The 25,407-nt window shown below is 38.2% G+C and overlaps 1 protein-coding gene across 3 annotated transcripts in view; it reads left to right on the forward strand.

Annotated features, from left to right (window-relative positions):
• LOC134533026 (serine/threonine-protein kinase S6KL) overlaps positions 1 to 24,475 on the forward strand; it is a 470,077-nt gene extending 445,602 nt beyond the window's left edge. For 2 of the 3 annotated variants that reach the window (XM_063370170.1, XM_063370169.1), the window contains exons 9-10: positions 16,699 to 16,869; positions 24,153 to 24,475. In XM_063370170.1, coding sequence (XP_063226240.1) covers positions 16,699 to 16,869; positions 24,153 to 24,260 — 279 coding nt within the window. In that variant the 3' untranslated portion in view covers positions 24,261 to 24,475. The remainder of the gene's footprint in view (positions 1 to 16,698; positions 16,870 to 24,152) is intronic. The other variant, XM_063370168.1, reaches the window with a different exon arrangement.
• Positions 24,476 to 25,407: the final 932 nt, after the last annotated feature.

Genomic DNA, 25,407 nt, shown 5'->3' on the forward strand with positions numbered 1-25,407 from the left:
CTGTTTTGAAAATACATTCTGTTATAAGACACGACTACGTTAAAGTTATGTTATGAGTACTAACTGTAAATAACAAGCCATAAAATATATAACATCTATACTTCACTTGTTAATATTGTTACGAAACGTAAGCAGGGCCGCGGCGCGCGCGGGTTTGTAGCTGGCTGGCGGCCCCGCACGGCCACTGACGTCACGTGGCCGCCGCTGACGTGACATATGATACGCGCGCCTGGTGGATTACACCCTCCTCCCCTCTGCACCCGCGCGGTGCTCTGCTTCGGCGCCCTGCTTCGGCGCCGTTAACCTGACACCGGGCAGCTGTGGGAATTACGCCTGGCAGCTGTGGGAATTACGCCTGCGGCCGCGCGAGCTCCCGACGCCTTTCTCGATAAATCTGGCGTCGGGTCGGCACGGGATGACGTGACTGGCCCCAGCTGCGCTCGTCACTTCTAGAAGTGGCGCCTGGGGCTATATAAGCCCGGGACGCCGGCCTCCGGCGAGAGAGTTTTTCCCGCGGCGATAGTGCCGTGGGAGCGGCGGAGTTCCGGGACGATAGTCCGGGCAATAGAGCCGCGGGTGCGGCGGTGTTCCTGGACGAGGAGTTCCTCGGTGATCGAGTTTCTCGGCGATAGTTGGGTGGCGAGAGTGCCGCGGGTGCGGCGAGAGTCCCGAGCGAACCGTCGAGTGGATCCTCGGCGAAGGGAAGTGCGACGGCGGTGGCGGAGTGCGGTGATGGAGTCCTGCGACGGAGGTCCACAAGGGGTGCTGCGGCGAGAGTTGCGCCAGAGGTGCGGCCCAGCGAGGTGTGCGGTGTGGGCCTTAAACATTTTAAGTATAATTGATTATTAGGCATTTTTAGAAGATTATTTGTTAGAGATGTAAATATTGGCAATAAATAAAACTGTGTAATAAAATCTTTAATTGGGCTATCCATTTACGAACCCAGTAGTTTTTCCACGACGATTATTTATTTTAAATAATTCGTAAAAGTATTATAATTTTTATGAGTAAATCAAATCTTTTGTTTGAATACGTTTTTGATACGACCAACCATAACTGCAAGGGGTGGAAAAAACAAGGGATGTAAGTAAAATAAATTTATAACTACCTTAGCAAGGACACAATCGAATCCGTTAAAATTGTTTTTAAATATTATAATTTTTATCTAAAACTTTTGTCTGAAACAATTTTTTGATAAGATAAGCCATTGCTGCAGGAGGTAATAAAAACAAGAGTAGAATTAAAAATATATTTATCATAATTTCCGTACCATGTACACTATAAAATTCGTTCTAATTTATTGTAAAACCTTTAATTATTATCTAAAATTTTAGTATGAAATAATATTTTATACGGCCTACCATTACTTCAAGGTGTGAATAACAAAAAAATTCGTAACTTCCTTAGAAGGCACACCACCAAATCCGTACAAATTGTTTGTAAATCTTATAATTTGTATCTAAAACTTTTGTCTGAAACCATTTTTTGATAATACAAACCATTATTGAAAGGGGTTAATAAAACCTGGGGTTGGAATGAGAAAATAAATAAAATTTCTCTACCCGGTACACTATCGAATCAATTCTTATTTTTGTTTATCTTTCTAAATATTCGCTAAAACTTTTTTCAAATAAATTTTTGTTTACCTTACCATTACTGCGAGAAGTGGAAATAACAAGGTTTGAAATTAAAAAATAGTCATTACTTTTTAAAAATAGATATACTATTATATCTGTTATAATTTATTTTATGAATCCTAAACTTCATCTAAAACTTTGGCTGAAACATCCTTTGATGAAACGAATTATTACCGTAAAAACATGGGTTGAAATTTAAAAACAAAGTCTAAAATTTCTTAATATCTATTATGTTTGAATTTATTTTCAACCATCTTAATATTATCTTAAACCTTGGTGCAACGCAAATTTTATACGACCACGTTATTATTGTAAGGGATGAAAAATAATGTTTTAAGGTTAAAATAAATGGAATAATTATCTTAGTTGGCATAATTTGTAGCTATTCAATGCTGGATGCATTGAGTTAAAAATATTAGTAATGTTTTCGCTGCATGAAAAAATGGGCAGTTATTTAATCGATCATTTTGTAATATTGGAGAACATAAATATTTTATGTAAATTAAGTTCTTCTATTGGTCCAGAAGTTTATAGAAATTTCCAAAATATTTCCAGAATAAATAGGTACCTACTTCGAAATTTAACTACGCCTCTTGGCTGTGCATGTGGTTTTATCACAAAAACTTTTTTTTGTGTTATACACGACTCTGGTACAGTGGTGGGATTGAAAGGAACTATCATCGAGAGAAAAAAACATTCGGGCGATGCAGTAAGTCTGGAAGAGTTTGAGTTAAATATTTGCGCAGTTTCTTGCATTGATTCTTTATAAATTTATATTTTTGTATAATTTTTTGAAGATATACTTATTCTTTAGGCGCGTTATTAAAAAATGACGAGAGTGCATTTTTACAGTGCTCGCGCACCATGCGACTAAATTTTCACAGGATTAAAAAAAAATCTAAATACTAATAAAAATTATAACATGCTTTTAAATCTTATATTATATTTATTGATTTTGAATCATGTTCCATATCATTAAAAACAATTATTTATTGTGAATATTATTAATGATGGAATTGTGTTTATAATTTTTTTTTTTTTTTCCGCTGTCAGGGAGTGTCTGTGAAAGGTTTTGTAGTCTCCTAGCCGTTTCATGGGAGTGTTTGTGAGGTAATGTTTCCGTACATTGAGTACTGAGTATTTACGTACATTTTTTTTTTAATTAATGGAATTCATACTTTAACGGCCGTGTTTTAAATATCACTCCAGTTTGTTTTTTGTTTTTTTCATTATTTTGTTAAGGTTTATTATTTGCATGCAGAATTGGACTATACTGCACGCATCGTGCACATACGTGCGAGTTCCTAAAAACGCGGGCCTTTTGTGTTCTTGGGATGTTCGGTCGGCCGGTCGCAGGGCGTAGCTGGCCAGCGACGTGCGACCTTGGCTAATGGCGCGGGTCGCGACGGACATCAGGCGCGTCACTGCCAAGGCGCAGGCGCGCGAGGAATACCAGAGTGCCCTCCCCCCCCCCCCTCCTCGTTCTTGTCACAAGCGTCCAGCCCCGCGAACCAAGGGGGACGCACCACAACGCCGAAATACAATAACGCCGAAGACCATAACGCCGAATGCCAAATTGACTACAACGCAGACAGCTAGAAAACTGCTGTGTAGGTAACCACAACGCCGAAATACATTAACGCCGAAAAATGTCATTGCAGGACTGCCACAAAGGTTAGGTTAGGTAAGGTTAGCACACAAATTCATTCAGTTGTTTTTCATTTTGCTCCTGTGCCCCCCCCCCCCCCTGCCTCAACATTTTTGGCGTTACTGTATTTCGGCGTTGTGTGGTAAACAGCAGTTTTCTAGCTGTCGGCGTTGCGGTCAATTTGGCATTCGGCGTTATGGTATTCGGCGTTATTGTACGTTCGGTGTTGTGGTATTACGGCAGTTGTGGTAACGACCCGAACCAAGCGAGGGACTTTCGAGACGCAACAGGCGCGAGACGCAAGTGTGTTCCCCCTCCCCCTCCCCCTTCAACACTCCCCCGCTGCAAGGTGTGCCGGGCTTCCAGAAATACAAGGAAACCTTGCGATCTATTTTCCGAGTTTTCTGCGTTTAATAGTAGCCTGTCAGGGTTTATGAATTTGTGTTTATAACCAATAAAGTTATATTGAGACGGCACACCAGGCGACACTTCAGACGGAGATGGTTGATTAAATGAAATTTAAAATTTTCTTAGTTTCTATTGATCTGTTTTAATCCTACGCAAGACCACTTGTAACTAACGAATGCTTATTTTAGTGCATTCACTAAGAGAGGGCCCAATATAATAATTGAAATGGGCTGGTTTGCTTGCAGGATGTTAGTTTGGACTGTGTAAAATTAATATAATATAATAAATTTGTAACAGTTGTGTTTCTAGTCGTAAGTGCAATAAACTGTAACAAAAAAAACTGTGTTTGACGCTAAACCACCAACACTGAAATGCAAATAAATTATCTGTGCAGTTTCTTCGTGACTTGCGACATAAAAAAAATGGCTACAAGTGTACTTTTTTTTTCTAAATATTCATTTATTTGTTTCCAGTATTTGTTCGATCAAAAATGAGCGTACCTAGTTTGACGGTTTTTTCTTAAGTTATTTCCTTTTTTTTTATCCCTCAGCATCGGGTATAAAATAAAATAAAAACACGAAGTGATGAAACTGCTATTTTTTATTACGAACCACAAAGCGTGTCGAAATGTGCGTCAAAGTTTTTTTGGAATCAGTACGGCTTTATATTTACGATATTACGATATTATAATCGCTACGTTTATCAACCACTGTAATTTTTTCGTTGATTCGGAAATCAAGGACTAATTTTTTTTTTCCTTCGTAATCCTCGTAAACTGGTACTATCTGCTCAGTCCGAAAAACACGAAGCACGAAAAAAAAAAAAAAAAAGAAAGAAAAAAAAACACGTTATTAAAATAGTGTAATTTTATTAATGGTTTGTACCTTAAAAAAAAAAAAAAAAAAGATCGTGTACTTCTGTTAACCGTACACACACGTTTTAAACAGATACTGTAAAGCGATTTTATGAACTGTGTTGTGCTTTCCATTGTCTGTCAGGGCGCAGGCGATGTTCATCTGTGATCGTAAAACAAAAGAACGGTGCCTTCCAAGAAACCTATTTACATTTCCCTGCCGTGCACGAAGAGCGAAGGAGATGGGATTATAGCCCGAGGTTTCCCGACTGCTTCCTTTGTCTGTAGGTTCCGAGCAGCCCTCTGATAGTTCCTCTTCTGGCCACGACCTCTCGACCGCGCTGCTGCCCCTGGCGGATAATTTAATTCGTTAGGTTGGATTCCGGATAATATGAACACCTTTGTATTCTTGCGTAGTTCCCCCCCCCCCCCCTTTTTCAATCACTAATGCAATGTTAAAATATGAAACCACTTTGTCCAGATGTTGCCAGTAGTTGAAAAGTGGAAAACAAGATAGGTTTCTAAGTAAGGTTTTGTGAAGTTGTCGACATAATGACGCGCAGAAGTCTATATTTAGATGTACAATATTTATATTAGCGCTGGACTGAAGTTTAATTAATACGTTTGATTGCTTTTTTTTTTAAGCTGCAGTCACAAGGTCATGATTGACACGACACGACAATTCCGATTATATGACGTACATCGTTCCATCACGTCAGAATCAGTAGCCTAGGGTCACAATACCACGAACTCTAAATTGGCTGTCGGAAAATCTTCCCATGCCAAATGCGTCCATAAAATGCAGTTTAATATGCGGTAAACACAATGTAGGCTTTCCTGATGATAGCTGAAGTGCATAAAAATATAACATTGTGTAGTCTGTTACACAAAGTGAGATTAAGTTTACTTTAGATAAGAAGAAGCAAGCTACACATAATGTCGATAAGCGTCACATAATAATTCCGCTGTTAGCTAAGCTAAAAATTAAAAATGAACGTAATAAACAGTAGAAGGCACACTACAAATTTGAAAGTGTAACCAACGTAAAACGACATTTCGTTTTTTCAGCGTGAGGATTTACCAAGTAGGTGATAATTTTTGAAGTTTAGTTTCGTAAGGTTTCAGATTTTCTTTGCTTCTTTTCTTTCGTGTTGACGTCACGGTGACTTTGTCTTTGATTGGCTACAGAGCGTGTCGGTCCTGTCGTGTCGTGTCGTGTCGTGTCGTGTCGTGTCGTGTCGTGTCGTGTCGTGTCGTGTCCGTCCTGTCATTGTGACAGCTTTGCAGTTGTGTTTTCAAAGTGCAGCGGACGTATAATCAAACAATAATTAGTATACGTGTAAAGCAACTCTTCAGATTTTTCAATTGTTTGAAGTCACTTTGGCCATGAAGCAACATGGTACTTTAAGATGGCTGGCACACTTTCAAGTAAGTTGGGGTCATTTCCAGAGTTCTGACCGTGTCACAGTGGGGAAGCTTATGATTCACAGGCCCCCGATCAATATCGAACATCCGATGTTGGCCTCTCGCTCGTGAAACTTTTTTTCTCTGTCGAAAAAAAAAATACCACGCGCACACAATTTTTTCTGAATATACACATTTTCGCGATTTTGTAGTATTTTTAATGATGGGGTCGTAATCCAACGTACCTTTCATTTTAGTAACGATCGCCTAGACATGCGAAAACCTACCTCGCCGGGGAAAAAAAAAAATCAAAAACCATTTTTTTAAGGATTTAAATACTTTCAAAACGATTTTTCGTATTGTTTATCAAACTGACTTTACTACTTTTAATCACACTGACATGTGAAAACCTACCCTTTCAGAAAAAGAAAAATAACGGATGACATATTTGCAAGGATTTTATTTATGTGCCTAAGAGAATTATTCTAACTTTATTTTTTTACAATGGTTTGGGGGCAAGGAAAAAATAAATATCACGAACGCGGATTATACGGGGCATCTTACTCGGGGTGAGTGAATGCAAAGGTTTCTCGTGTCCCCGCGGGCTCGGGTCGAAGCTAACAGCTCCACGTGTTTTTCCAGAAATTCCAGGACTGCCCCCTGCGGAATGCGGCAGAGCGAACTGCTCATTTACGCGGCGGTAACGATGCCAGTAGTGACCGTTACAGCTATTTTCGGGTCATCCTCCGAAAATAAAATAACCGGTTCGTGCATGCATGACTAGTCTGCAATGCAAATCAGGTGGATGTATATGTTGTTTTTTTTCCCCGTAGGCTTTTGGTAGTACCGCAGTTGGTCGGCCTGTCAACCTGTTAACATTTTTAAGGCTCGATCTGACACACTGAGTTGGTTATTTCTTTTTTTTCTTGTCACTTCTATTAATTATTTTCCTGTCAGTAGTTTCCGATAGATCTCACGCATATTGTTATTATATTTTTTTTAGAAACAAAATTTCTCGCAAGAGATAGTAAACGTTCTTTTCGAGCTGTAAAGTGTTACGCAAGTGATCAAAATCACAATCGATTGCGTTTCGTGTTTAGCGCTACGGTATCTGTCAGTTAAGGATATTTGAGACGAAACGTAAAATGCAAGGGAGTTGTGTTAAATTCACAGGAAGAGTCTTCAAATATTAAGTAGCGACAATAAAATTGACCAACCAACGTGGGAAGTGAGACAGGACCTCGAGTTCAGCTGGGTGAAGGACATCTTCAGCAGCTCTCTGTGCGTGGTCAGATTCCGCGTGACCCAAACACCAGCGGAAGCACGGCCTGCGTGACCAAACTGTGGGAACAACCCGAATAAAAGAACACCGGAAGTTCCTGCCGGTATTCCGGATCCGCCTGTGTTTTTGTTAATATTATAACTTGAGTGTTTAAATAAAACTGTGTTCCCTTCCGACGTGACATTTATTTATAGGTACGTAAAGGTATTTTTAGTACGGCCATTGCATGTGAGATATTATCTGCGCTTTGGGAAATCCCGCTGGTCTACATTTCCATTTTAGTTGCAAAGTATACAAGGCGTGTAGGAATACATGACGGGAAATGCGTCCCTATCCTATGTTAACGCGCTTTTTTGCTTTTTACAAACCGCTCAATATTTATTGAAAGTTTATGATTGCGAATAGCATTTAAGAAACTATTGCACATGCATATACAAGTTTCGTTTCATAGTTTCGTCTTTAACATTTTTTTTACAGCGAAGAAGGCTAAAAACGAAGTTTCTTTTTTCAAGGAAGTTTTTGGCTAAGAAAAATTTCAAACACGGAATCATGAGGGATATAGGGTCGCCTTTCTACGTTTCATAGAGGCGCGTTACCGACGCTAAGACTGCACGCCAGTTCGGTGCCTGGCGCGTAGAGGCGAAGAGGCGTGTGATGCGCGAGTCAGTGTCGCCCTTAGCGCCTCCGCGCTTCTGGACCTCGTGCGTCCAACCAGGGGGCAGCAAAGTTCGTCAAAGTTGGATGGTCGTGATTTCACGGAAAACGTTGCCAGCACATGTTTGTTTGAAAATTTATGTGGAATTTCTTATGAATTTTTTTTTTTTAATTTTTTTTTGTGGCAGCGAATGCGAAAAAAAAAACTTTTTTTTTTGACGTGACAGCGTCTAATAAATTGATGAACGCCGGCTGCACGTACGAAAAAGTGTCCCGTTACGCACATTGTTCCGTTACGCTGTGTCCCGTTACGCTTATTGTACGCTTGCGCCGCATCTATCTAACTTCCACTCGACTGTTTATAAAGTGAAGTGAAAAGTTAATGTGGTTTTCATTGCTTATTACAACAACAATTTCGGCAATAAAGGTTAATTATTCTTGCATTTTAAAAATCTGATTACTAGTATAATTTCAAGTATTTATTCTTTTATTATTAAAATTAAAATGATTCAATTTTATTCATAAATTATGCAATCATTTTATCAATGTTTTGTTATGACGTCACGATAAACTATCGTCCGTAAACCGACTTTACAGGCAACCAATTTTTTGTAATTTTTTGAAGAACATACATCCGGAAACGCGACCTTGATAATTGCAGGCTCGAACCGTATGGCACAGAAATTTGAATTTCGCGCGTAACTAGGCGTCTCTCGGTTGTTGAAAGACGTGCGATCACAATGGTGTGACGGTACATAAGCTGGTGCCCTTATGCGGGACCCGCAGTTCAGAAGTTGGTATTGCTTCGTGGGGCAAGATGGCTACAGGAAGTCAGATAGCCCAACGAGAGGCAAGCCGTCACACCTCTGAGTGATATATATATATATGGACTGAATAAATGGTACTATCCTAAATATTCAAAGAACAGCGCACATATTTTGAATTGAAATAACAAGATAGTGACATAGGTATATGTATGAATGTTCCGCGAAATATATCTGAAACAAAATTTTCTCGATGTAAAAATTAACCCCCTGCTTTAAGCGTCGCTATAGGATGTCTGTTAGTCTCCAATTTTGGTGGTATCTCCAACAATCCCCCCTTCCATAATTTTTCATATTTCCCGTAAAGTGTTTCATATAAGGAGAGAATTGATTGACAGTCGAATATTGTGATGTAAAAAAACAAAACAAACACACAAGCGTGCAGCACCAGGCTAGCTAATCGTGTATCGGTGGTTATTTTGTTAGTTTTATGGACATATTCAGCTCTCAAAAGTCTGAAGATTCTTTGCCGGGCTTGTATAAAAAGTCACATAACAGAGGATACATTCTATCGCCATCATTATGACCCCTTTCGTTCCTTTCTTCCTCTATCGAAGAAAGTTTGTATGTGAGCTCGCACCTGTGATGTGTAGCGGATAGGTGGATTTCCAGCCCCTGCGCATCTCCCCTAGCGGGCGCGTAACTGAAATGAGCTGACGTCTCGTCGATATCGAGGTCATTAGAGGCAATGGAATGTGATGAGTAGAGTCTTGGAAATTTCGCGGATTCCTCTGGTCTCAGGATAGAATTCAAAGTTATAGGTGTGCTCGACCCATGTTTACTTTCCCATTGGTTGATTTCTTAGCGAGAACATTTTTATCCTTGTTATTTGGCACTACCTGATTCGTTTACTTCTCTCCTAGCTGGACATCGTTGGCTCACGGTCGTAGAGGGGCGTGTCCAAATAGCTGCGGTCCAAACATGAACACAGTGCGACAGTGTGGAGGGTTTGCATTCTAGCTTGCGACTAAATGAATCCGCGAAACTTTGCGTGGCTCTAGTGATGAGGTGCTAATGTAGCATTGACGGAGTGACATCCCGACGAGAAAACCCACAGCAACGTCCGCCACGATTCCCCACTAGTGGGGTTCGACTTGGGAAAATCGGACTCGCATCGCCGCAAAGGGTCACAAGGGCGCGGTCAGAGGGGAGGTCCCCTCCATTACAGAATTTTAAAAAGTTAAGACAGAATAAGATAACTATAGCAACTTAGCTACATAATGTTACGGAGAGATTTTTTTTGGAATTTTATTGTAATTATTAGTGGACTACAATAATAATAATAATTTCCTCCCCATTACAGCCCGACAGGCCTCGTACACAGGAACTGTTATTTGCACATGTGTATGTCATTAGTACAAATTTGACATGTATGTTCCGTGTATTAAATTACATTAATATATACTTAGTAATGACTTGTTTTTAGCGAAATCGTCAAACAATTGACCTATGAAGAAATTATCAAAATTATTATATATATATATATATATATATATATATATATATATATATATATATATATATATATATGCTTTTCTCAAGCGTCAGCGTTGGAGTTCTAAAAGTCTGCTATTACCTGAGATGTTAGTGACACTCAGTTTTATTTTAAAATTCAATTGTGAAGAAAAAAAATTGTTGTCTGTAAAGTCGGTTTACGGGTGATAGTTTAACGTGACGTCATAACAAAACATTGATGAAATGATTGCATACTTTTATGAATAAAATTGAATAATTTTTTTATTTAATTATCACTATTTTGTATGGATACAAAGAAGGAGTGAAATCGAATTTACACTTTAATCGATAAATTTACTTTTATTTGCACTCATTAATTCAAAAATGTTTATTACTTTAACGAAGAGATTAATTTAACTATAACTTTTATACATGTTTGCTATTTAACTTCTTCCAATCTGTGTTATTCTGTTAAGGATAGGACGATGATAGGAAAAGTAGGAAACGAATGGGAGTGTTTCAAGTTTAATGTGCCTCGAAAAAGTCAAAACATTCGTTGTTCCAATCGAGTGGAAGAGAGATAGATGCGGCGCAAGCGTACAATGAGCGTGACGGGACACACTTTTTCCGTGCGTGCAGCCGGCGATCATCGATTTATCAGACGTTGTCACGTCAAAATAAAAATGGTTTATAAGAAATGATTTGTTGGTTGCAATGGACGAGTTGACGGACTCGCGGCGAGTGATCTCGTCGACGGCTGCGTGGTACCGCAGGGCTGTTGCGCAAGCCCCCGGCAGGTGGTCGCCCCACCTGGCGGCGGGTGAACGCCCCGGCCGCAGTCCACGTCCCTCCGCCCTTCCCCCTTCCGCCCTCCTCCCTTCCCCTTCCACCCTCCTCCCTTCCCCTTCCATCCTCCTCCCTTCCCCCTTCCATCCCCTCCACCCCCTTTCCACCCCTCCACCCCCCCAGCGCGCTCCGACACAGCGGCGCGGCACCCCGAGCGAGTTTATTTATTTACTTATTACCTTTATTGGTGGCGAAGTTGAGGCGGTACGCCTTTTATTACACTTAACCACCACTTTTCTGCTATTACATCAAATAGTGGAGTATTAAAAATTAAGCATGATATAAGCAGATGTTGACTAAATATTAAGAGAACAAATTAAAATTTCAACTAAATGTAGAAATATCAACTATTACAAAAGATTCAACCATAACTAATTTAAAGTAATTAAAAAACTAAGCATAGACATACATAAAAAGGAAAGTAATTAAACATACAGCAAATAGTATCAAAACCTTGGTGGTGGGGGGGGGGGGGGAATGTGCTGCTACATTAAAACCAGTCACTCGCACATTAACACACAGATTCAAGCAGTCCTGCGACAACTGCGGCCAGACAGGGGCAATGATAACACAACCGGCCTCGCATTCCGTGCGGCCAGTCACGTGGCCCGAAGAATAGCCATCTGTCCGTCCTCAAGAGCTTTGGTAACTTCGTGCTTTTTTTTTTTTGACGGAATGACGGGTGGAATAATTATAACCTCCAAATGAATGCAATGATTTTGTATATCACGTAATCAGGTGGATATTTCAAAGAAATACTACCTATTGTAGCCGTTACCATGGTGCGACTTCGGGAAACTTTTTTATATCGTTTTTCGTTTCATGGACCAAAAACCCCAAAACCATCATCAAAAATTTATATATATATATATATATATATATATATATATATATATATATATATATATGGGCACGATATCGCGTTTAAAACTGCAAGGCAGAGCTTAGTAATATTGCAAATGGTACAAAGCCCTGCTTCACAATTTTACAAGTGATATGTTTGGCAACTGAGTTTCTCAGGACTATCCTTGTAAGAGTTCAAAAAACAATTTTACAGTGTATGCTTGAAATCTTGCGGTGAGTTTGTGAAAGTGAGAAATTTGCGTATTTTGTTTTTTTCTAACGTGCATATTAAAATAACTTAGGTGGGGGATAAATTAAAACAATTATTATTTTCATATGACGCATTAAATTGTAAATATTGCTACTAATTTGTTGTTAATTTGTCTGCACGTGTATTAGGCAATGTTTAGATGAAGATGCGTATTGTTTGCAGCGTTAATTTTCAGCTACATCTCCCGACTGTTCCCAGTTCTACGGAGCGGATGGTTGGCAGGCTTGCACTAAATAGGGACTACGGAGCTCATTTTCTTTAAGTTAGTCCCTAAGCTATTACCAACATCATAATAATGCCACTAGCCGTATTATTTATAGGTATGCTTTGTATTCGAGCGAAAAAAAAAAATTAACCATGAACTAAAAATCGTCTTTTGCATCCTTAAATATTCATTGGTTATAGGCCCTAAAGCTGCTTAATTTTGGTGTATCTTAATTATCACAATTAATGTGATCATGTACAAAGCTATTCGAAAGGGTGGTCATACTGTTAACATTGATTTGGCTTTTGTGTCAGATGTTTATAGTGACGTGCATACTTACTTGATTTTTGTTGACAATTATAATATTGAATTCGTTTCTAAAATGGGAAAAGGGCCGTAAAATAAATGGAAAAACACTATAAACATTTAACACGTTTGTTTTAGTTATTGGCATTAATATGCAGGATATAGGCACTAAGAGCGTCAGCATATTTTAAATTCCTTGAAAAAAAGCGGGGGGATAGCTATAGAACCTATTAGCTGTATTTGCTTTAGAATTCTTTCATTTTGTTGTTGTATTTTTTTTTATAAAGTATTTGGTGAGTTATTTTTCCCATTCCCCTCCCCCCATTTTTTGTGCGTACGCTACTGATAGGCACTACTACATATCAAAAATGCTTCTTTTCTTACGTATCAATTGATGGTTTTGTTCCGCATCTTTACTGACTAAGGTTGGTAGGTTTATAGAGACGCACCATCCTGAAGTAAGGAAATTTCTCCAATATGGGAATGACGTATCTGTCTCTGTTTACCTACATCAGGCTTTGGAATGAACTAGACCAGGTGAAATGCCAATCAAAAAAACTAGCCAATTTCAAACACATGCTGAAATAAAAATCTTTGGAACAGCTACCTATCACAATCACTTCGCGGCTTACATACTGTTTGAATCTGTTGTGAATGTGTGAGTGACTGGTTTTAATGTAATATTACTTAATATTTTTTTTTCAGTACGGCTGGATTTTTTATGTTAATTTCCAGTGAGTGTATTCCAATGCTTGATTTTTTATTAGCTACCTGTAAACTAACTTTTTGGTTTAATTTTCTAATGACTATCTGTTATCTTTGAACATTTAGTTAAAGCTTAGTTCTACTTTCTATCTTATTACCCAGTTTATCGTATATTAAACATATTTTTGTAAAATTTAAATGTATGATGTAACGGCAGACAAAGTGGTTAAGTGTAAGGAAAAGGCGTATCGCCTTAATTTCGCCACCAATAAAAATGATAGTAAAAAAACTTGACTTGATGTAGGCTTTTGGACATACGCTATTGCTTAGCACATGTATGTCTGCAGAAGAAAACTACAAAAAACACAAATGACAAAAAACACAAATCAAGCTAAAATTTCTGTTGTCAGCATTGCTCCACGACACATTCCTGCACTTGGCATAGTTTCATCAGTTGAGAGCGCAATATACAAACTTCCTGCCGCCAAACAAGATGAATTTCGTTGGAATGTGTGTACAGCAATCACCTCAGCTGGTCCACCTAAACCAAATCTGCCACCTGATGAACTCAAGGCCATCAAATCTCTGAAATCCGACCATACCATTGTAATCCTCCCAGCTGATAAGGGTCGTGCTACAGTCATACTTGACAAAACAGACTATGACCAAAAAATTACTGATTTGATCACCACAGATCAATATACAAAACTGGTAAAAGACCCCACAGCCAGCATTGAAAGAAAAGTGTACCAAACTCTAAAAAAACATCAGAATCACATCCCAGACAAAACTAGATGAGAACTGACGCCACACAGCAGTAAAGCACCCCACATTTACGGTCTTCCAAAAATTCATAAACCGGACATGCCTCTGCGCCCGATCATCAGTTGTTCTAATGCCCCATGCCAGAAACTATCAAAATACCTCCTGAAAATTGTTGAGCCACTAGCAGGACAGACAGATACTTTTGTCAAAGATTCCAATCATTTTATTTCTATAGTCCAAACACTGAAAATAGAAAACAACGGTACCCTGGTGAGTTTTGATGTCCAAAGCCTCTTCACCAATGTACCAGTAGCCGAAACACTCAGCATTGTCAAAGCCAAATTGGAGGCTGATCCAACTTTAAAGGACAGAACTGTAATACCAATCCCATCCATCATGGAAATGATTACCTCTGTGTCACCGCGACATATTTCCAGTTCAAGGATATTTTCTACAAACAGACCGATGGCATGGCAATGGGCTCTTCTCTTTCACCATTTATGGCCAATATATTTATGGAAAACTTTGAGCAAGAATCACTTAGCAAAAGTAATATCCCTCCATAAAATCTGGCTCTGTTATGTAGACGACACCTTCACTGTCTGGCAACATGGACTTGAAACTTTGGAGGAATTTGTGAACCGCCTTAACTCTCTGAAGCCATCAATAAAGTTCACCTATGAAAAAGAAACCAATGGTAGCATTCCTTTCCTGGACGTACTAGTCAGCAGAAAAAACAACAGTCTGGAAACCAAAGTATACAGGAAACCTATGCACACAGGCCAATACCTTAACTTTGCATCCAACCATCCCAAAACAACAAAAACTGGCATAATTCACACACTAACCAACCGAGCCGAGATTATTTGTTCTGATGAGAAATCTATTGCGGTTGAACACAATCATATAAAAAAGGAACTCATAGCCAATGGTTACCCTGCTAACACCATCAAACAGCATATGAAATCCAACAAAACACTCAAACCCACAGAAACCGATAAACCGGCAGGAACTCTAGTCATTCCGTATGTTCAAGGGCTTTCAGAAAAAATAAGACGCCTGGGAAACAAATATGGACTCAAAACAGCTTTCCGTTCTAAATCTACTATTAAAAGCATTGTTACAAAGGTGAAACCAGCCACAGAAAAATTACAAACCCACAACTGTGTGTATAAGATCCCCTGTGAATGTGGCCACGTGTACATAGGTGAAACTGGCAGAGCTCTATCCAACCGAATCAAAGAACACAAAAACAACTGCAAGAAGGGTGAAACCCTAAAATCCAGACTTACTGAACATACATGGGAACATAGCCACAAAATTCTCTGGGAAGACTCCACACCACTCATACAGGAACCCGATAAAATAAAAAGGACAATCAAAGAATCAGCTTTCATTATTAGCAATAAAAATATTTTCAGCCAGCAGAGCATTGAATTAAAAAATATGTGGATCCCTTTGATTAAGAGAGAAACATCCCTGCAGCACAAAACAATAGCCAATACTCAACCTACAATAACCAATCTGCTTTAACTCCATGGTGCACAGCCAATGAGGAGTCAGCTTGTCTGCCATTGGCTGAGCAAGATGTAGTCCATTTTCTGATAAATACCCTCATTTTTCCAGCCTCTTCTCAGTCGCACCAATGTTTCCTTACCATGTGCGTCTCTGCCTGAGGACGGGAGCAGATAGCAGTTCCCGAAACGTCGCTTGTTTCTGTTTTAGAAAACTGTTGTGTTTGTTTCGTCTTTTCGTTTGGTCGTGTTTTTGTCTCGTTTTGACTGTTGTGCTGAATTTTTTGGGTTCAATATTTTTTGTGCTGTCATCATTTGTTTTTAACTATAGTGTTTGTTTCGTCTTTTCGTTTTGCTGTGTTTTTTGTCTCGTTTCAACTGTTGTGTTGAATTTTTTTGGGTTTGGAATTTTTGTGCTGTCATCATTTGTGGTTTTTTTTTTTTCGTTCTGTTAGTCCATTTTTCTTTGTTTTTTCCTTGTTTGTTGACCATATTCCTGTTGTGGAATATTGTGTGGCGTTAAATCTGACAACAGCAATTTTTGCTTAATTTGTGTTTTTTGTCATTTGTGTGTTTTTTTTTTAGTTTTCTTCTGCAGACATACATGTGCTAAGCAATGGCGTATGTCCAAAAGCCTACATCAAGTCATGCACTCCCATTGCACAAATCTTTCAAAGATAATTAAAAAAACTTGGTTCGAACCCAGGTGTCTATTTTTTATGAACATATATTTAAGTAATTTTTTTAATAAATTCTTACAATTTTTTTTAAAATTTTGATGATAATTACTGCATTTAAAGATGGGGGACAATTCGAAATGGCGGAATTAATCTATTTATGAATTTTAAAATTTCCTTAAATTTTGGGTAGCTAATAATAATAACGGTTTTTTTTTTCAAGGTGGCTGCGAAAATTCAAAATTGCAGCATCTGAGTATGTGAGTGTGTGTGTCAAATGAATGTATTGTACCAGAACTTAACATGTGTGTAAAATGCCAGCTATCTAGTTTGTAACTGAGCAGACAAAAACAAGCGTGTGAGGACGTGGGTGTGAGCGGGGTGGGTCCCGGCTGTTGCAGCCCCCGGCGGGCGACCACGCGCCGCCCGCCTCGCTGCCCGAGGGCGCCGCGCGCGACCTCCTGCGGCGCCTGCTGGAACCAGGCCCGCGCGCGCGCCTGCGCAGCCTGGCCGCGCTCGAGCACACCGCCTTCTTCAGGGAGTTCCGCCTCGCTGACGCGCGGGCCAAGAAGGTGTGGCCCGCTGTCCGTCCTCCCCCAGCCGTGGCGGCAGTTTCCGTGGCCTGTTGCTTCTCCTCGGGGCACTCCCGTCTCTCTCTCTCTCTCTCTTCTCCCCCCCCCCCCCCCTGTTGGTGCTCCCAGTCCGGCCGCTCGGTCGAGCCATGGAGCTAATATACAGTAATACATCTGGAGAGGACAAGGGAAGGCCAGCAGAGGATGCGAGGTGAAGCCGGGTATCGGCGTTTGTTCCCTGCTTCCTACGCTGGAAGAAAACGAAAACGAGCCAAACTGGCCTCGCGCGGCCGAAAAATCCTCCAAACTAAACTCGCAACAGCTCCGAAACTATCAAAACAATCAAACTGAAAATTTTACTGGATTATCTGTAAACATTTTCCCCCACACCGCTTTAATTTTTTTCTCGAAACATGAATACTTTCATTTTTAAAAATTAAATACCTATTTACTGCCAAAACATTTTGTGAATACGCAGAGTAAATTACAACATCGAGGAAAAATTTTTGTTTGCAATTATAGGTGGGGGAGACCCGCGTATTAAACTACGAATAAGCCTCAAATTTTATTTATATACCCCTCTTGACACATTCAACCCCATACTTTTATTTTTACAGAGAGTTGAAGTGGGAATAATGTTTCAGTGGGTAACACTACCGACATATGTCTTCGGAACGCACTTATTTTGGTTATTATACGTTTAAAAATTTATAATTTCATACACAACGTTTATAAAAACGAATTCTTACTTACCTCATTTAATCTATTGCAAATCTCTTGTAATATATGTGTATTAGTAGAAGTTAGAAGTCTTTTCAATATCATGTTCATGTTCCTGTCTACTTACTCAACCACCGTAACAACCTTAGCTAAACACTGTAGATAATTGTTTGGAATAACTGTAATGCTATGCATATACTGAAAATGTAAGAAACTTTCAATTTTATTAATTGTTTGCATAAGAATTAATAATTTTAAAACATCATAGAATAGGCTTTTATAGACTGAAAACCTTTCACGAAGTTTCAAGTACCGTACATAAAAGTTTTTAAATATATATAATTACCAAATATTGTTTAGTATATTTAACATTTTTATACATGTTACAACACACATATAATAACAAGCCTATATAGGATATAAAAAGACAGACGCCAAATTTTAGCAATTTGTATTTCTTTTCTCTGTGTGAATAAAATAACAGTTGTTAACGTAGTTGCTAATACTGCACTATATTTCTAAATAAATACGAAAACCCCTGACAACATCACCATAACAATGATAAATTTGCAAAATAATCAAGGCACGTCTTTTATGCTACGAAGCACACTCTTAAGAGAAATGTTTTTAACTTATGTTGGAATGTAACTAATATCGTAAAAGCATTGTGAAACCGTTCCTTTGAGGGAAACCTTAATATACCGAACACCATACCATCCTTTAATCGAGTTCGATTTTCGCTTTTGTCTTCAAAATGCACTGTACACAATGCATGGTTCGGAGACGCAGTTCAATTTTTCCGCTTTGTCGCTTTTTCCCAGAACTGTCGTTGATCGTCACGTTTTCGAAATCTATGAAAACAGTAAAGAATTGTACTTACAACTGAAACAACTTCTCTTTGTTAATTAGTTTTCTTAGGTTTGTCGAACAGTTCGAAGATTAGTAGTTACTTCTGTTTAAAACATTTGCCACTTTTTTCTGATGCTTCAAAAGTTTTGGGAATTAATTTAGTTAAAAAAATGAAAAAAAAAAATCTTTAATACATGTGAAAAGCAACACCATCCGGCTTGGAATTCCATCGATTTGTACAGCCATATGCGCTACAGGAAATCACCATTGTAGCCGCACACCAGCGCCACTCAAACCTCAAGAACAAGTGGGCTGGGGCTGTGTATGCAGTAGAAATACGCTCTCTTCCTCTTTCTTTTCATCCCTTCTTCGCAACCGGCTGGCTTCGCTCTCGCCCTACACATGTCCACTCCAGATCTTCTTACATGCTCCTTGGTCTGACCCATGGAGCTAATATACAGTAATACATCTGGAGAGGACAAGGGAAGACCAGCAAAGGATGCGAGGTGAAGCCGGGTATCGGCGTTTATTCCCTGCTTCCTACGCTGGAAGAAAACGAAAACGAGCCAAACTTGTCTCGCGCGGCCGAAAATCCTCCAAACTAAACTCGCAACAGCTCCGAAACTATCAAAACAATCAAACTGAAAATTTTACTGGATTATCTGTAAACATTCTTCCCCACACCGCTTTAATCTTTTTTTCGAAACATGAATACTTTCATTTTTAAAAATTAAATACCTATTTACTGCCAAATTTTTTTGTGAATACGCAGAGTAAATTTCAACATCGAGGAAAAATTTTTGTTTGCAACTATAGGTGGGGGACACCTGCGTATGAAATTAGGAAGAAGCTTCAAATTTTATTTATATACCACTCTTGACGCATTCAACCCCATACTTTTATTTTTACAGAGAGTTGAAGTGGGAATAATGTTTCAGTGGGTAACACTACCGACATATGTCTTCGTAACGCACTTCTTTTTGTTATTATACTTCTCAAATTTTATAATTTCATACACAACGTTTATAAAAAACTAATTCTTACTTACTTCATTTAATCTATTACAAATCTCTTGTAATATACGTGTATTAGTAGAAGTTAGAAGTCTTTTCAATATCATGTTCATGTTCCAGTCTACTTACTCAACCAACGTAACATGCAAACCTTAGCTAAACACTGGTAGAGAATTGTTTGTAATAACTGTAATGCTCTGCATATACTGACAATGTAAGAAACTTTCAATTTTATTAATTGTTTGCATAAGAATTAATAATTTTAAAAAATCATAGAATAGGCCTTTATAGACTGAAAACCTTTCACGTAGTTTCAAGTAGCGTACATAAAAGTTTTTAAATATATATAATTACCAAATATTGTTGAATATATTTAACATTTTTATACATGTTACAACACACATAGCCTATAAAGGATATAAAAAGACAGACGCCAAATTTTAGCATTTTGTATTTCTTTTCTCTGTGTGAATAAAATAACAGTTCTTAACGTAGTTGCTAATACATAGTGTACTATATTTCTAAAAAAAATACGAAAACCCCTGACATCGTCACCATAACAATGATAAATTTGCAAAATAATTAAGGCACGTCTTTTAATGCTACGAAGCACACTTTTAAGAGAAATGTTTTAAACTTATGTTGGGATTTATCTACTATCTTAAAAGCATTGTGAAACCGTTCCTTTGAGGGAAACCTTAATATACCGAACACCATATCATCCTTTAATCGAGTTAGATTTTCGCTTCTTAAGACCCATTTGTCTTCAAAATGCACTGTACACAATGCATGGTTCGGAGACGCAGTCCAATTTTTCCACTTTGTCGCTTTTTCCCAGATCTGTCGTTGATCGTCACGTTTTGGAAATCTATGAAAAAAGTAAAGAATTATACTTACAACTGAAACAACTTCTCTTTGTTAATTAGTTTTCTTAGGTTTTTCGAAAAGTTCGAAGATTAGTTACTTCTGTTTAAAAAATTTGCCACTTTTTTCTGATGCTTCAAAAGTTTTGGGAATTAATTTAGTTAAAAAATGAAAAAAAAAAATCTTTAATACATGTGAAAAGCAACGCCATCCGGCTTGGAATTCCATCGATTTGTACAGCCATATGCGCTACAGGAAATCACCATTGTAGCCGCACACCAGCGCCACTCAAACCTCAAGGACAAGTGGGCTGGGGCTGCGTTTGCAGTAGAAATACTCTCTCTTCCTCTTTCTTTTCAACCCTTCTTCGCAACCGGCTGGCTTCGCTCTCGCCCTACACATGTCCACTCCAGATCTTCTTACATGCTCCTTGGTCTGACCCTGCCTCAAGCTGGACACACAATCATCCATCTCATCCTTCCGTCCGTCTGTCCAAACCTTACCAAGCTTTTAACTTTCGACGGCCGGACGGATGGAAATAACCTCCACAATGTGAGCAAGATACCTATCGCCGTGTACCTTATACTGTCTTATGAGGTTTTCAAGTATAATCATTTGTTTAGCTGCTTCCATTAAATGTTAATAACACACGTTTGAACATATTTTCAACAACTGAGAATATTTTAATAAATATCGGAGCGAAAAAAAATTAAATTATTTATTGAGTGCTCAACTTTCATGGTGGTCGATAAATGTATCTATACAAGATCAATTTTCACCAGTGTTTAAGATTTTTGGTCTGTTAGTAGTATCAAAAGGGGGGGGGGGGGGTAGTATTTGACGGACGTTGCTGGTGATTGTGACTCGCTCGGCCTGTTGACGGACGGACGGGTCACAGATGGACGAGACGGATCATTGTTGGGTCCAGCTTCAGGCAGGGAACTTCATGTTTATTTCCGAGTGACCACTACACAATCAGACTAAAAAAAAAAAATTAGCTACGAATTGTTGCGTGATATTTTAGTACAAATATTGACAGACATTGTCAGGGGAAAATTAGGTGGCACTATACAAATACAAAAACACATTCATGCACAAAAATTTCATAAAAACAGGCACAATCATAGAGGGGAAATACGTATAAAGACAAACATAAGACGAAATATAAAATTTGAACAATATTGGTACAAGATAAAAAATTTAAATCCGTTTAATGTTAAACTAAACATCAGTTATTATATTTGATAATTTTACGTCGGGAGCGACGCAGCGGTGGTCGAGTGGTGACGTCACTAACCTCCAACCGAGGTGAGGCGGGGGACAGTGGGAACCGGGGCGGACGTTGCTGAGAGCTGGTGTGGTTTTCCCTCGGATTCCTCCGTCAATGGTCCCTTCTCATCTCCTTCCTTCATCGCTAATGACCCTGGTTATGAGGAGACGTAAGGCCCTAATTCAATCATTTGTCTGCAGTCAGATGGTTTGTTTTTTCTCTGTCTTTAAAATGCTCTCACTGTAGAAGTTAAGAAGATTCTTAGAGCTTAACTGGTTGTGTCAGTGGGAGTTTTATAAACTCCTGTATATGATTTAGTTCGTTAAAAGAATGATAATATTTTTTTCAAAACTTTTCAGCTCATACTTGTATTATAATTTAATAAGAATGGGTAGGGTAAGGTTGCCTTATTCCGTGATAAATAAATTTTACTACAGTTCAGTGAACTTACTGAGAGACTTTTTAAATGTACCAATTTTTAAAGTGAAACTTACTATATTATCAATAAGTTCAGTGTACTTTCACTTGTTTCTGAGTACACATTACAACAGAATAAATTTTCAAATCAATAATAGCATAGGCTCCTTATTCCGTGACAAGTGCCTTTATTCCGTGATAGTGGTATCCTAATTCCGTGATACTCTCTAATAGTCAAAAATAACCAAACATTTATGTTGCTTTTGCAATAATTATATCATTAGTAATGTATTAACAACCAAAAATGGAAACTTTTTACAAAGGAAATGATAGTTATAAACATTTTATGTCTTCAGTAGACCTTTTCACAACTTTTCCCTGGAGGCTAATTATTCTCAACACTGAGAACACATGTAAACATCGTCATCAAATTCATCATCAATACCATCGCACTCATAGTGGTACCATTGCAGACAAAAACAACACTGAATCCACTTAGAACCTGTGTTTTTTTTTTACATCGTATTCATAACTATGTCCACAGATAGAACACAATGAATTATCGTCACTGTCAACAGATAGCATTGTGGATTTATTTTTGGGGCACTGATTCTTCTTGCGAAGGCTTCTTCTGGCAACTTTACTACATGATGGACTGGTGTCATGGCTGCGTGATGGACCAGCATGAGATTTCAATGTTGGTGAAACTGTGTGAACTTTGGCAGACTGCGATTTCCTGGAAGGTGTGCGCAAACTTGGTGTTTCGTAGGTTGGGAAGGTCAATAGAGACTCATCTGAAACAAGCTATCCTACTTCTTCACCACAATTTCTGTTGGAAACAATAGCAGGAGCTGTTGCCTCAGGAGCAATGGCGTCTCTGTTAAATGGGAATACCCCGGTTTTACGGAAACCAGCTTGGATAATTTGTGGCGTAAAACTCTTTTCGTATGATGGATTCAATAGAGAATGGAAGTCATACCGACTGGGAGATTTACCTGGATTTCTTCGCATACATTTATCGAGTTCATCCCTCCATGCTGCTTTTAAGGAACCAAAGACAGCGACATCCAATGGTTGCAGTAAATGTGTAGTGTGGGACGGAAATGTGAGTATGATTATCTGATTCTCTTCAGCCACTAGGAGAACCTCTGGTGATATGTGTGATGCATGAGACCTTCAACTTACAGTTCCAAGCCTATTTAATATCCTATGAAAATGTTTTTTATCTTAATAGGGATCAGCTACACATGGTCAAGAATAAAATACAGCCTTCATTAAGAAGTTTTCAACAAAAATATTAATACACGAACCCTTGATGTTGGTTGTTGCCATCAAGTGAAGTGCACACGAAACGAAAAAAAACGTGAAACGGGAAAGCACATACACTTTTTTAGACCAGCTCATTTGTAAAAACTGACTGACATAAAATACACTCTCACATTGCAGAAAAAACAGTGTAAGAATAATGTAAATACCAATGGACTTACCTTATTAAAAAAACCGATAACTCAGCTGGTGTGCGAAAGATGAAAAAAACAACTGTAAAACACTCACTCTCAAAACAAGTGTGCACTGTCTGAGCAAAAAACCGCGCGAACGTAGTGCCATCGCATATCTTCCAAAGAAAACATCCCGCGCTATCTGTTGCTTGTTCATGGAACTACGTGCTACTACCCACTCGACCCAGAGTAGGAAAACAAAAATTATCACGGAGTTAGGGATATCACGGAATAAGGCAACCTTGCCCTACATGTTTCCGAATAAGCCGTAATATATGTATTTTTTTTTTTTCGTTAAAAAATTGAAAATATTTATTTCAAAACTTTTCTGTTCGTACTTGTATTAGGTATAATTTAATATGGATGGATACATTTTTCCGAGTAAACCCTAGTAAGAATCAAAAAGTAGTGACAAAATAGAAGAATGAATTGTGGGTTAAACTAAAAAGTGCCAGGGTGTAACCTGTGAACTAGAGAAACTCCGCCAGAAATGCATGCCAAATAAACACTTTAAAATAAATTACTGTGTGCTATATGGCCGAGTTTTATCTAAAATTTATCAAAATAAAAAAGTGTTTTTTTTTTTGTAGTGAATGTTGAGTGAATTTTGCTTGAAAATCCCATGTGTTGGTGATTTTTTTTCTGTTCCAGTTCTCGCCGAAAATCATTTTGGAATCTCATTTCCCGGATGGTCCTGAAAATATTTTTTCAAGCGATATTCAATTCGAAGGTTTTGAAACAGACTTAAGGGAAACGTGAATGTGAATATCAAACACCTAAATTTACTTTCCTGAATAATGGCGTTGTGATATGGATGGTGACGTGTTGAAATGTGACGCAGCTTTACTGAATTTCATTAAAGATTTTTTTACCTCAAGTTTTAACATTCCATAAAAATCTGAAGCTTTAATTTTGATATTACGACTTCGTGTCTCACTGTTCTCGATATTGTTAAACATATTTTATTTGTGAATAAATATACATATTTGCACAAAGATATTTTTTTTTATCTAGTCCTGTACTTTACTTAGCATCCCAGTAAGCAACCATACATTCATGTTGAACTAGCTGAAGTACCCGGCCGTCACCTGGGCTTCACGCATGGCAAGGAGGCTTCGTTTGGGGGAATGGGTTTACTTTTTTTCTTTAATCAGATGTAGGCAGTAATTTTCCTCTTATTTCGAACGTCAAGTGTGAAAAATGTTGTCAAGAAGTAACAATATTCTGCTTTAAGGGATGAGTAGAGTGATAGAATTTTTTTTATTATTATTAGAAATCTCTCGTTTTTATCATGCTCGGAATAAAACGGTAGTTTAGTATAAGTAACTAACGAAAAGAAAATAAAATTTTCAGCTAATTATTTTACGATCACAAGTAACTGAAACAAAAAAATCATCTTTTAAATTAGGAAATGAATGTACAAATATTATTGTAGCAAATTCAATATTATATATATATATATATATTCTATATATATATATCAGAGCCCCAAAATGGCAACACAATCTTGAGGTAAACTTGGCCTACCTAGTTTTAACACTTTATGACAACGATTTATGTTAATGAACTAACATAACAAATGTTTATATTTTGTTACGATCACTTAGACGTGTGAAAACCTACTAGAAAAAAAAATTGAACGTTTCTTTTAAGTACTCGTCAGTGATGTGTAACTCTAACCTCGGTAACGAACAAATTCATGTGTTCTGATGTTGCACATACGAAACTCGGACACGAGACGTAGTTTCCGCACCCGCCACTAGAATTCGCTGCCGGAGCAGCATTTGATTAGCAGACCAAGAAGTTTAACTATATTAATTAATCGGCTCCAATAAAAGCGATAACGACTTTATAAAAATACTAAACCCTGGCTTTGGACCAAATTTTCGACATTTATTAAAATATT

Source organism: Bacillus rossius, chromosome 6 (assembly GCF_032445375.1).
Source record: "Bacillus rossius redtenbacheri isolate Brsri chromosome 6, Brsri_v3, whole genome shotgun sequence".
NCBI lineage: Eukaryota > Metazoa > Arthropoda > Insecta > Phasmatodea > Bacillidae > Bacillus > Bacillus rossius.